General features: G+C 32.5%; 1 protein-coding gene across 2 annotated transcripts; it reads right to left on the reverse strand.

Moving 5' to 3' along the window:
* Positions 1-6,761: 6,761 nt before the first annotated feature.
* On the reverse strand, positions 6,762-13,694 carry LOC129245485 (uncharacterized). Of its 2 annotated transcripts, XM_054883666.1 has the most exons (9): positions 12,538-12,689; positions 12,397-12,466; positions 12,071-12,305; positions 11,760-11,996; positions 11,602-11,696; positions 10,918-11,524; positions 9,794-10,846; positions 7,821-8,050; positions 6,762-7,733 (listed from the first exon to the last, which is right to left on the reverse strand). In XM_054883666.1, exons 1-9 carry the CDS (start codon positions 12,620-12,622, stop codon positions 7,565-7,567), a joined length of 2,781 nt encoding a protein of 926 aa, XP_054739641.1. In that variant the 5' UTR covers positions 12,623-12,689; the 3' UTR covers positions 6,762-7,564. The 2 variants fall into 2 exon arrangements, with proteins under 2 accessions (XP_054739641.1, XP_054739642.1); XM_054883667.1 differs by lacking the exons at positions 12,397-12,466; positions 12,538-12,689 and adding an exon at positions 13,500-13,694 and having other exon boundaries at positions 6,763-7,733.
* Between the last annotated feature and the right edge of the window lie 224 nt (positions 13,695-13,918).

Here is a 13,918-nt window from a genome sequence, read left to right on the forward strand (position 1 = left end):
CATCTTTATTTAACCATTGGCGTGTGCGAACAAAATTATTGTAAAGGACCCATTTTTCATCACCAGTAACGATAGGGTTCAAAAACTTTCATTTTCAAGCCGTTGCAGTAGCTGAAAACACACATTCACTCTCTGCTGAAGGTTGGCGACGTAAAGTCTATGCGGAACCAATTTTCCCAGCTTTGAAACCTTTCCTAACTGAACCAGGTGCCTGTGAACTGTGCCGTGCGATGAATTTAACCTCTGAGCTTTCATATCGACTGTCAAATTTGGCTCAGCTTCCACGAGTTCGAGCAAGGCGTCGGAGTTAAAGACTTCAGGACGACTAGCGCGCGGGGCATCTTCCACGTCGCAGTTACCAATTCGGTATTGTGAAAACCACTTTTGCGCAGTCCTTACGGTATCCTCTCAGTGAACAGAGTTTATTTCTGCAGCAGCAGTTGTTGCATTTTTACCGCTTTTATAAAAAAAATACAAAATATGCATCTTATACGCGATTCCATTTGATTTTTTAACAACACGTGCTTCTATCCACGATTAAAATCAGTTGTTGAATGCGCAATACATCAAAGAAAATATAAATAGTTCCGTTATATTCCGCGAATAATTTTTTGTATGCAAAAATCGTACACAAGTGAAATTCTGGGTAAAATACGCACGAACTTATGGACTGACCTGATATTAAACTTAAGCATTTTTTGGATATTTTCTTTTTGTTAAAAAACAAAAATATGGCAACCCTTTCTGTAAATAATATTTGGGGCTGGTTTCAATGAGTCAATGAGGTGCTAGATCGAGGCTGCATGCGGATGACCCATTAATTCGATTTGCTCGCAGACGCTCTTGTGTGACCCGATACGTGAGAGCTCCCATTGGCTTGATGAGGTTAGTTTTCCTTAATTCTTCAAAAACTTCTAGCAAACAAGTGGCTGTGTACCACTGGGAATTAACTGTTTTAAGTTTCTTTAGCGGTACAGTAGCGACATGACCAGATTTTCCGAAAAAATTGGACACTATTTGCTTTGAGGTGCTTCTTACGCGAACAACTTTTAGTTTATGAAGCTCGTTTCGGAGCACACGGACTTTCGATTGCTGTTAGTTTCCGGTCATTAAATAGATCCAAGATTCGTCACCTGTTACGATATCATACATAGATGTGGTTTGAACCACCGCGGCTGGTTTCTTCAACAATTCGACACGAGTTACTTTTTATGCAATTGTCAACTTATGCGGATTCCAAAGAGAACAAATCTTCTTGACAACCAAATGTACATGCAATATTGAATGTTTGCTGATCCCGCCAATGCCCAAGGATGTCTTTATCTCGCGATATGTCGCAGGATAATCCTTCGTTATCAATTGCCGCACAGCATTAACTCTTTTGCGGCACGACAACCGTTTTAGGATGATCTTCACGAAATTCAACCTGCAGAGATCGAAGGCCACAAGTGTGGTGCTTCAACGTGAAAAGTCGAACTAAATTAATCAATGCTCACCTGTCTCGATAATCCGAGTCGAAAGTCGTAGTAAATCATCGCACGAAAATTTTCACGAATTAATTCCATCTTTTGGGCGAACTCACTGAAAAAAGTATAATACAAATAAAGCTCACAAGTGAAAATGTGAAATACCACACTTTTCCTTAAAAATAACGAATTACAGCTCATCACACTTAGTGATTTTTCGCCAATCTGCGGCATTTTTAATTTGGAATTTTCATTGTGCGTCTTATTTTATGCGTCTCTTAATCTTCCATTCTTCATACCAATCGATGGACCAGAACGAAAGTTAATTGATAAAAGTTTTCTATATCTCACATAGTTGTGGAGATATCGCAGATAATTGTGCATATTTTTCGATTTAATAGAGCTGACTTCTAACAATTTTTTTTAAAGAATGTTACTTTCAATTAATCAATACTTTTTTCCATACTTTTTTCGCCTATTTTAAAATATAAATAAAAATTACAATGTGTACGTTTGATATTTTTCCATATTTAATATTTGTATTTTATTCCAATAAATCTCCCTACTACAATCCGTTCACAAGTTATTCCTGTATTTATCAAATATCAATATAAACTACGCCATAATTGGATTATTTTATTTGTTTTTAAAAATTCACACACACATCTACAAATATATGTATAATATTAACCAAACGATAGCAATGAAATGCCTTTTGCTATGCGCTTAAATTAAATGAGTGCACAATGCAGACGTAAAAGTTTAGCAAAAGCATAATAAATAAAAAATATATATTAGCAATAACATACAAGTTAACAATTGAAATGTTTAAGAAAGCGTTTAAGTAGCTAAACATTTAAGTATAGAAAATAGTAACGAAAAAATTGCACTTTATTTTGTATAATAGATGCTGCTATCAGCTAAACTCTTTCATTTTTGTATCTCGCTTACGCTCTTCAACTCTCTCTCTTTCAAGTATAAATCTAACTGCTGCACTAAACTCTCCATTTACTTCCTTCTCTTTCTTTTTTGCTAGCATTCACTTACAACTAATTGCACGGCGTTGCTTGGGGGCGGCGATTTTGCAATGGCAAACAATGAGCTTTGATGATGTGAAGAGTGATCGTGATAATGAATGCAGTTAGGACGTGTTTACATACAGTCAAGAGCGACTAAAATGGCGAATTGAAGTTGACTTCAACGCAGAATGTTGAAAAATGCGAGCTCAGTGTGAGGCACGCAACAGTTAAAGTGCGAAAAATGGCACTCTTCACAAGGGACCATCAAATAAGAAGCGTCTATGTAAACGCGTCCTTACTCGCCTTTTGATTTGATTCACACATATGTGCGAATATAAAGTGTTAATGATAATTTTATTACATTTTTTTCATGCGTTTAAAATCTTAATCCTCACACACAGCAATTCTCAGCAGCATCTTCAGCATTTTATACCAAAACTGTGGATTTTTGATAAAACAACTTAAGGGGTCCCGGTGGTCTCGAGCTCGAAAATTTAGGGTAAATTCAGGATTTTTTTTACAACAAAAAATTTTTGTTTTTAATTTAAAAAAATAGGGCTGACCCTCCCTAAAAATTGGACCTAGACGGTGTTGTCCATTTTGGCTCTTTTATTTATCTGAAACACAAAAACCAAAAAAATTATTAATCAGTATCACTCTAGCTATGTCCCAAAGTACTAGAATAAAAAAAGAATAAAAAATTGATAAAATGGCGCGGTTTTGAATATGTCACTCTAAAAATCGGGTTTTTTCAGTTCATTTAAAAAAAAAGTACGAAATAATAATATGATTCCAGTACGGGCGATAGCCATTGACGTTGTGAACAACATATTAAAATTTTAGGCGATTCGGTTGAATAGTTTTTTTTTTTTTCTTGACAACACCAGGCCGAAAAAAGTCGTTTCGAGATAAATGGGTTTAAAGTTTGAGATGCAGGAGCGCGCGGACCGCTCTCTACCTAGTTAGTGAGGTGTAGAAGCTATAATATTGGGAATTTCCGCATCAAAATTTCACAGTATATTCTTAAGATACTTTACTTTCGAAATATCGAAATAACAAGAAATCAATTTTTTGAAATTTCTAGACCACCGGGTCCCCTTAACGCACTTGCGCATTTCTTGCTTTTAGGCCAATCAATATTGATTTTTTACAGAAAAATTTAACATTTTTATACAAATTTTCTCAAGTTGAATGCTTAAGCTGTAGCTAAGCATGATCCATAGTTTCAATATTGCATTGGAGCACAAAAGTTTAGTATTTACTAATTAAAAAAGCTTTTTAGAGCATTTGCAAGTCTTTATTTTGCCCTTTAAGCGCTCCATTGCTTGCTCGTCTCTTTGTATAGTGCAGCTGCCTCGTTCACAAGTGTCAAATATGATTGGGTACGGCGGCATTTTCAAAAATTATAAAACTTCTCACAGGGTGATTAATTACGCGCCACCCTGTTTATTGCTTAATAGGTAGCAAGTGCCAAGTCACCTTAAGTTGTTTTGACAAAAGTCGACAGAAATGTTACTATGCAGATTTACACCACCATTAACCTTTTTCGCAATAAAACTTATACGATTACTATTTAATTTAGTGGAATGGAATGTGTAATTGGCACGTCATTGTATTTTTCTGATTTTTCGTCAATTATTTTTGCTTATAATATATATTTATGCATCTATGTATGTATGTATGTGTATTGGTAATAAAAACTCTGCTCATGTCTCAAAATCATATCTTGAGATTAAAAACTGTATGATGCGACGCAATAATTGTTACATAAGTACGCTTTTTACAAAAAGCATTAATGGACAGTTTTAAGGTACAAATTTTAAGCTAAACAATTGCTTACGTTTTTTTTTTTTTGTTTTTGTTTTTTGATTTATGCACTTAATAATAAATTAGTTTAAACTACGTTTAGAAGCATTGCACAAAGAAAGCTTTTCTGGATTTTTACAGATATTTAACAAAGCGAATAGGTATAAAAAAATTAGTTTAAATCTTATGCTATAGTTAACAAAATTTTAAACTATTATATATAAAAACTTAGGAGTAAATATGAGAACTTGGCATAGTTCGAGGTGTGCAACAGATTTTAAAATATGTGAAAGCGCATTGACAGCTGTCGAATAATCAATTTTTAGAAATGTATTGGTATTTTTTTTCAATTAATGGAACAAATTTTTAGTAGACAGGTGAAATGTAACTTTTACAGATTTTTTTTATATCAAATAAAAATATAATAGCAGAAAATCAAAGAAATACTCTTGAAATTCTAATATTCAGATTCTAATTCATAAAAATTTAATAGCAGAAAATCAAAGAAATACTCCTGAAAGTATTTTCCTGTGTTCCAACTTGAATTGTGGAACTATGTTCCAACTCTAGGAATTAATGATGATGATGAAGAGCAACTCTTCTTACAATTAACAAAACAATAATAATTTATGTTAAAAAATTGCAGTCAAATATTTTGTTAGCCCACAAGAAACTTCAAACGCTTAAAGTGAAGCCTGCTTTTATGGGCTTTTCTTAACAGATTTTCAACACAAAAGTAAAGCCTAATTTTATGGGCTGCTTTTATATGATATATAAGTATTTTTACTTTAAAAAACGTTTAACACAAAAACATCCTACTTTAAATGAAATGACCTAACAAATTTCAAAGAAAAAAACTCTTCAGTTTATATGAACTGCCGGAAACAAATTGCAACAGAAAAAACTCCTACTTTTAAATGAGCTGCCTCAAACAAATTTCAACACAAACAAAATCTACTTTTACGTGAACTGCCTCAAACAAATTTCAACACAAAAAAAATCTACTTTTACGTGAACTGCCTCAAACAAATTTCAACACAAAAAAAATCTACTTTTACATGAACTGCCTCAAGCTAATTTCAACACAAAAGAAATTCTACTTTTATGGGCAGCTTCTAAAAAAAAAACTGTAACATAAAAATAAGTCTACATTTACGAATCGTTTACATAAAATTTTAGCATAAAAGTGAAGTCTATTTAATGGACGGCGAAGTCTACTTTTATGAGTTGCCTTAACAAATTTTCACTACGAAGAAAATTCTACTTTTATATGAGTTGCTTCAAACAAATTTCAGCATAAAAGTGAAGTATACTTTTATGCGCGCCTTCGAATTAAATTAAAAATAAAAAAAAGGTCTAAATTCATGGTTTGTGTTAAAAGAAGTTCAACATGGAAGTAAAATATACTCGTTGGCATGGTGAACTCCATTTTTATGAGTTGCGTTACCAGATTTTCAAAACAAAGGGAAGCTAACTTCTATGAGCTGCCTTGTCTCTGCCTCTTAACAGAAAAACAAGGTATACAATTATGAGCGGATTAAAAAAAATAAAAGAAATTTTAAATTTAGGCGATCAGTTCCCGAGATAATAGTATACTTTTTCGGACTGTTATTTTGTTTTTTTTTTATTAAATTTCAAGAAAAAAGTACGCGATTTTTAACAAGAATTTAAGACGAAAGTTATATGTATTTTTATGAGTTATTTTAAAAAATTCTCAACTTAACAGCGAAATCAAATTTTTTGTACTGTTTTTTTTTTATAAAATTTCAACAAAACAGTGATCGGTCTTTAACAAAAATTTTAAAATAAAAGTTAAATGCCATTTTAGGAATTATTTCAAAAAAATCTCAACCTAACAGCGATATCAAATTTTTTGTACTGTTTTTTTTTATAAACTCCCAACAAAAAAATTGAGAGATTTTTAACAAAAAATTTAAAATAAAAGTTAAATGCCATTTTATGAATTACTTTAACAAATTCTCGGCACAAAAGCGAAATCTACTTTTTGGGACTGTTTTTTTTTTTCATAAAACTTTAACAAAAAAGTGAGTGGGTTTTGATTAAAAATTTTAAAAGAAAAGTTAAATGCCATTTTAGGAATTACTTTAATAAATCGTCAACATAACAGTGAAATATAATTTTTTGAACTGTTGTTGTTTTTTTTTGAAGAAAATTTTAACAAAAAAGTATATGATTTTTATCCAAAATTTTTACACAAAAGTTAAATGCCGTTTTATGCGCTATTTTAACAAATCCTCGACATAACAGCGAAATATAATTTTTTGAACGATTTAAAAAAAAATTTAAACAAAAGTTAAAAATATTTTTACGAATTATTTTAACAAATTATCGACGTATTTAAAAGCGAATCCTACTTTTTTGGCTGTTTTTTTTTCAATTTTAACAAATAAGTATACGATTTTTAACAAAAATTTTTAAACAAAAGTTAAATGCCGTTTTTAAAATAACCCATAAATATTTTAACAAATTCTTAGCATAACACCAAAATATAAATTTTTGGACTGCTGTTTTTTTAAATAAAATTGTAACAAAAAATTTTAATAAAATTTCAAGAAAAAAGTGAGGTTTTTCAGTACACTGTTCTAACAAATTTTCAGCAAAAAATGATGCATACTTTTATGAGCAAAAAAGAGAATTAAGATCTCCATTTACAAAACAACTCAGTGATTTTCAAAAAAAAAAACATTCATTCATGAGCAGCTTTAACATGTTCGTAATCGATTTTCTAAAACTATTTTCCATTCGAGGTCATTTTATAAATATTCACCATCCGACAGCCTTGGCATGCGCTTTCTTGCCTATCAACTAAAAAACGTATTGCATAAGTACATACAATAATTAAAAAGCTACATACAGCCACGTCCACAGAAAGCAACTAACTGCGTAAATATTACATTGCCAACCACATTTCTTTCTATTCACTTTTGACTTTCACATTAAACTTTATGTTGCGAGTAGTTTCGTCAGAGTATCTCGTATTTATGATGTAGGTATGTATGATAAGCGGCGTTAGGCCAGTGGCGCACTATTGAGTTATCTAGTTAAGGTGAATGTTTCCTTTTTTTTTGTTGCAACTACATTTTTTGGCTTCTGAATATCGCTACTATAGAAACAAAAAATAGAGAAAAAATACTACTAACTTCATTTTGCTTTCCCTTTAACTTTGCTAACAGCTGCATTGTGGCAAAATGGCAACACACACAAATGCTGAGAATTCCATAAGTTCTTTTAAAAACCTACCACTACTTCATTTTAAAATAGAATGTACGAATGATCACGCTCCAGCTGAGTTTTGGCGCGCATCGCCACATTTCCCATGGGATCGGAGGGTGGCGGTATGCCGCAAGTTGGGTGTGCTGCTCCCTTGTAAAAAACTTCGGTGCGTCCCGATTTGTAGCCATAAAAGACGGCGTCGTGTGACCTATAAAAGAAAGGGTATTATAATTTTTTTTTAGCTTTTCAGGCAAATTATTCAGCAAAAATATAAATTTTTGTGGAAATTGTTTACCTCAAAACCACATCCGTTAATTCAACATTCGACTGTAAGTCTCGATGTATGCATTCCAGTGTATTCAATTCCAACGGATTCCATGGTCCATTGCGCTCTAGCGTATCCCACTTTGCATCGATGCACATGAAACTGTAGCCGCCTTCACGCTTATCGCCCTCCACATTGACATTGAGTGTTTGATTTAAATGTGATTCCATGTGCGGAAATTTCGCCACGCAAATATCAAACTGGAAAAAGAAACAAAAAAACATCTCAGTAAAAATAAAATCTTAGTAAGAATAAAAAAATACAAAAATTAAAAATAAAACTTTAGTAAAATAAACTTGCAAGTGAAAAAAATTAAAAAAAAAAATTAAATAAAAAATAAAAGAATTAAAAATAAAACAAAAATTAAAAATAAAACAAAAATTAAAAACTAGAAATAAAATCATAAAATTAAGAAAAAAAATTAAAAAATAAAATTTAAAACTTAAAAATAAAAATTTATTAAAACTAAAAATACAATTTTAGTAAAATTTAAAAAAATATTAAAAACAAAAAACTATATAAAAAAGTATAAGTAAAAATATATGTATATGAAATAAATAAATAAAAAATTAAAAAAAAGAATATAATAAAATTTAATATAAAAAATTAAAAATAAAAATATTAAAAAAATTAAGAAAAACAACATTAGAATAAAATAAAAGAATAAAACAAAAGAATAAAATAAAATGTAAAATAAAAGTTAAAAATATTAAAACAATTAAGAAAAACATTAAAATAAGTAGATAAATAAAAAGAAAATTAAAAAAATTTATAAAAATGTAAATAAATACAATAAGTATAAATAAAAATATAAAACAAATAAATAACAAAAAAATAAAAAATATAATAAAATTTAAAAGAGAACTGATAACTAAAACTAAAAACAAAATTATTAAAAAATAAAAAAATTTAAATAAGTAAAATAAGTAAATAAATAAATAAAAATTAAAAAATAGGAAAAAATATTATAAAATTAAAAAGGAAATTTTAAAGAAATATAAAAATTAAAAAAAATTTAAAAAGTATAAATATTATATTCTATAATAATAAATTATATTATAATAAATTATATACTAAAAGTATATATAAAATAAATAAATACAAAATAGAAAAAAAATATAATAAAATTTAAAAGAAAACTAAAACTAAAATTAAAAAATTAGAATAAGTAAATAAATAAAAAAAAATTTAAAAAAAATATAAAATTAAATACAAATTAAAAAAAATATAAAAATTATAAATAAAAGTATATATAAAATTAATAAATAAAAAAAAATTAAAAATATAATAAAATTAAAAAGAAAATTAAAAAAAATATAAGAAGTATAAGCAAAAATATAAAAATAGAAAAAATATATAATAAAATTAAAAAGAAAATTTAAAAATAGAAAAAATATAACAAAATTAAAAAAGTAATAAATTAAGATTAGATTTGATTAAAAAATATTGCAAAATTGAGAATTTTAAATATATAAAAATGTTTAAATTAAAAAATAATAATTAATAATTTGCAATAATAAAATTAAAAAGTAAATTACAATAAAAAAAATAAATAAATAAAAAACAAAATTTAAAAAATTAAAAAAGATAAATAAAAATAAAAAAATATAATAAAATTAAAAATACAATTAAAATTAAAATATTGTTTAATATTTTTTATACTAAAGGCCTCTGTTCTTCTCTGCTCGACTAACTTAACTAAAAATTTGCATGTGACAGCAACAACAAAGTTATCGAGCAAAATTCGCCGCTAGCGAGTATGTTTAAGAGGCCTTAAGTTCCCAACAGTTTATACGTATAGAGTTACCATCTTTCCCAATGAAATTAGAGGTTAAAGATGTATACAACTATAGCCTAAATTTTTTTACGAACTCTTCAGCAGTGCCATCCACTTTTCGCAGAAAAATATCCCTCAACCTATGTATGTATGTACGTCAACTCACCATATTATGCACAATGGGCTGCTGGCGCGCGGTTCCCTCTTCCATTAACAACAACAAAGTCATATTTTGCTGGCCACACATATACAACTCCAGCCGCTTTAAGCCATTCGAAGTGCTCTGTACGTTGGTAGGCAATGTCGCCAAGGCGTCTACAGCGTCCTCACATTTCAATGAACTGCGGCGCGAAAACACTTTCGATGTGTTTAGCGGTGTCTGAATCTCTACCGAACTGGCATCCCACGTATTACTCGTATGTTCCTCATTCAGAGCCAACACTGAAAGCTTAGCCATGAGTGGCGTGAGTGGCACACCACCCGGCTGCTTGCGACTCGCTGCAGCAAATTGCTCGTTTGACGCTGTATCGGCGAGTGGCTTCAGAGGAAGACTAAGGGATTTCTTGTCTAGTGGAGTTTTAGCTTTTTGCGTTGCCACAACTGCAGGTGCTTCTGTATTTAAATTTCGATCTGCTTTGAGCGTTGTGGTGTTGGTGGTATTGTCGCCTATTTCCTGACGTATCGACCCATCCAACTTTTTCAGCTCTTTATCAAACTCTTTGAATTCCTCAATGAGTTGTGCGATTTCTATATCCTTTTTTGCGCTGCCATTGCCACTGCCACTTTCCGCCCAAAGGCGATAGTATTTTTCGATAAACTCTTGGAAAAGACTACGAGATATGGGTTGACCATTCTCGTTAAAAACAGGATAGGTGGGATCTGTTATGGTTCGTGAAATGCGGTTATTCTCATCCGAGTTGTCTGAATTTTGCTCTGCATCATCGTCATTCTCTATAAAGTCGGGCGATTCGATGGCCTCGATGCCGCTGATGCTGCCATTGCGATTGACGTCAGTCTTAAAGCTATGCGAAAATTGTTTCAGTGACAATTTCTTCGAGATTTTCTTAAGTGAATCTTGTAAATCGGTAAAGGATTTACGACGCTCCAATTGTTTATTAGGATTAGCAATAAAATTTTGAAAGAATTTCTCAAAATCAAGACGCAGCGAATTACGACGGTTTGCAGTTTGTGTCTTTTGCTTATTCGAATTACTTTCATCCTGAAAGAGAATGAAATGCAAGTAAATTTTTACAAGTTTACATGTATAAAATTTCGTTTTCCGAAACTCACTTCTGGATTGGCGCAAATTGACATAATATTCCCCACTTGCAGCACTTTATTCTCAGTCATCGGTGTTGAACACACACTGGTGCGTCCAATGAACTCCGGATACGAATCTGTCTCATCAAAGTTTATCGAAGCTATGCCCGACTCAGGCAGCTCCTTCGAACTACCCATGCCGTTGCGATGCCGCAACGGTAGGTGGGTGGGACGTATCAACAACGATTTTGGCCGCACGGCTGCCGGCGTTTGCAACACAGCCGTAGGTGTGGACACGCCTTCCTCCACATGCTCACCTACCGTGCCGCCACCTGTACTGCACTCCTCTGGTATGTTAGTGAAAATTAACGACTTGTCGCGTTTCATTTTGCGCTTCGAATACTGAAAGGGCAACAGACCCTGTGACAATTGGGTGGTCTGCAAAGTTTGTGCGCGTTGTGCGTCCGCAGCTAAGCGACTATACTGCGGCACATCCACATAAACGATTAACATTTGCACGCCATTGGGTATATGGAAATCGGTGATGTGTATCTGTTCGGCGGTAGTACGTATATGAAGCGGATCGGTAAGTACGAGCTGCTTGGTAATGGCGTCGCCAAGCTGGGAAGCAACCACTCTATTGGAAATTAATAAGATTAATTAAATACAAGTTTGGAATATGCCTTTGCACAGTAAGTATGGCAAGCTACACACTTGTTATGGTAGAGCACGGCACCGCCCAGAATGCCCTTTGTTTGCTGACAACATTGTAGTGTTTGTATGGCATCCAAAAATATGTTGCTGGCCGTCTGAAAAGGTGCAGGTAGAATTTAGTAATTTATTTAAAATATAAGCAGTTTCTTTTTTTTTACCTTAGGCATACGCAGCTTTGGTACGTTTTGAAAAATATGTCCGTTACGTTGTAAAATCGGCAGATATGTTTCGAATATATGATATAACTTTTCCGAGAGGTTTTTATATTGTGCCTGCTGTGGGAACTGATCGAAGAGACTTTGCAAATCGCGATGAAAAAACTTGACAAGCGAAGCGAGCAAATCAGCGCGTTGCTCGAGCAAATAATCGGTGATGTTACGATCGGTGCCAACGGCCTGCAAGATAAATTGCACGATTCAAGAGAAAAATAATGAAAATTAGATCAACAAAACGCTTGTGGTAAACTCACCAACGTAAATCTGCCGAATTCCTTTAGCACAAATTTTCCATTTTGCAAAGCCATAACCTTTGGCTTATAGAAGCAATCCTTCAGAAAGAATGATATGCCCATTAGCTGTCCACAAAGTGCCACTTTCTGCGTATCCGATACCCAGCTGGGATGAAAATAAAGCACTGCCTTCACGGGATCATCGGCTTCTTCTTTTAGACACTCATTGTCGTAGACGAAAACAATCATCGTCTCCCTGCAAATAATTCCAATTATGAATTACCAATTATATAAACAAGCAAGAATAATAACTATGGCTTGTCAACAATTTTGGCCACCAACAACACCTTCCATCAATGTTTCTTCGATTAGCACGCTCCACTTTCGACCAGCGTAAGCGTTTGTACTTTCGCAAGCCTGCAAACATTTTAGTATTTTAGTTTCTTTAAAATCTTTCTACTGCCAACATCTAAATAAATGCGATTTACTACTCAACAACTCTTCACTAGCTATGCCGTATTTGTGGAGTTGGCATGTTGGCACGACTACGACTAAATGAACGTCTATCAACATTCTAGTGATAAAGCGTAAATTGCCAATTACAACGCTATAGCACGTCACCAAAGTGAAACTGATAAGACAGCTTGTTGGCACGATTAGCCCTAGCGCTACCGCCCACATTGTACTATAGTAACTAACGCCATAGAGTACCCAGCCCATATTTGTTTGCTTCCAGACGCATTCTAAGCGCGCGACTAGCAGAGTGGCAGACAACTAAATATCAATTACGAAATTACGTTGATATACGTTTGAAGAGAGAAGTATGTGATTGTGCAGAGTCGTGGGAAATAGTAAAGGCGTGTTCCCGTTGTAGTGGGGGTGATGTGGGCAAGCGAATGGCAATTAGTCGATTGAAATATGAGAAGACGTGAGAGTTGAAATGAACGACAGGCATGCTTATTTGTTTGCGTTGTTCTAGTTGTTGTAGCTGGATCGTTTGTGTAGAGAGGTGGGGCAGAAAGTACTCATAGCATTAGCGTATACAATAGATTTGATTGTTTTGTTGTTGTTGTTGTTGTCAGTATGGGTGCACTTAAAAATGTAAACACAACGAAAATATGGGTGTGCATACAACTTCAAAGCTAATGGATAAAAGCAAGACAAATTGAAGGCGTGGGTCCCACCGCATTGCGTACGAGTTGTGGGAGAAAATTTATATTTATGTATATGTAAAATTGTGCATGAAGCGTGTATGCCCGAATGCATTACCCATACAAAAAAGTATTTTCAACCTTTTTACTTGGCCCGAGAAACAATCACTTTTTCTATAAATAAACTCCTTTGTTAATTTTCCAATCAACTAATCTCTTTCAATAAGGTGTGTGTATATTATATTCATTAATTTCATGGCCCTTTCGCAATGAATGGTGCAACACCCACAATCACTTACTTGGCCATCCTTACTACGACGCTTTCTTCACTTAAAACTTCTCACTAGTTGCAAATCTTTATTAATTGCACTTCTAATGCAAAGACATTACTTTTAGTTAAACATATTTTAAAACTGTGAATTTTTGGCTGGACTGTAGGAATTTTTTTACTTTAAATTCCACTGCACGACCGGACAAACTAAAGAGGGTTGGAATTTTTCTTATCAGTGCAAACTGAGATTATTCGAAATGTCAAAATGCACAATTTATCGATTTTCGAGGTAACAGTTTTATTGGCACTGTGATTACATGAATGCCTTGTTTGCCAAACTGTTGGCCAGAATATTAGAAAATAGAGGCGAAATACTAATGTACAGAGAATTTAGAAATTTGTTAAATGATACTTTTAAAATAACATAAATGAAAAGGTTAGGTAATG

Source organism: Anastrepha obliqua, chromosome 4 (assembly GCF_027943255.1).
Source record: "Anastrepha obliqua isolate idAnaObli1 chromosome 4, idAnaObli1_1.0, whole genome shotgun sequence".
NCBI classification, from domain to species: domain Eukaryota; kingdom Metazoa; phylum Arthropoda; class Insecta; order Diptera; family Tephritidae; genus Anastrepha; species Anastrepha obliqua.

What these genes read in the sequence shown, in the direction of transcription:
- LOC129245485 (XM_054883666.1), bottom strand. Translation starts at nt 12,622, where the DNA reads ATGTTGATAGACGTTCATTTAGTCGTAGTCGTGCCAACATGCCAACTC. An exon ending in CAAAGCTGCGTATGCCTAAG is followed by an intron (nt 11,697 to 11,759) that starts GTAAAAAAAAAG and finishes GCACCTTTTCAG; the next exon opens with ACGGCCAGCAACATATTTTT. An exon ending in AGCCCATTGTGCATAATATG is followed by an intron (nt 8,051 to 9,793) that starts GTGAGTTGACGT and finishes TTCTTTTTCCAG; the next exon opens with TTTGATATTTGCGTGGCGAA.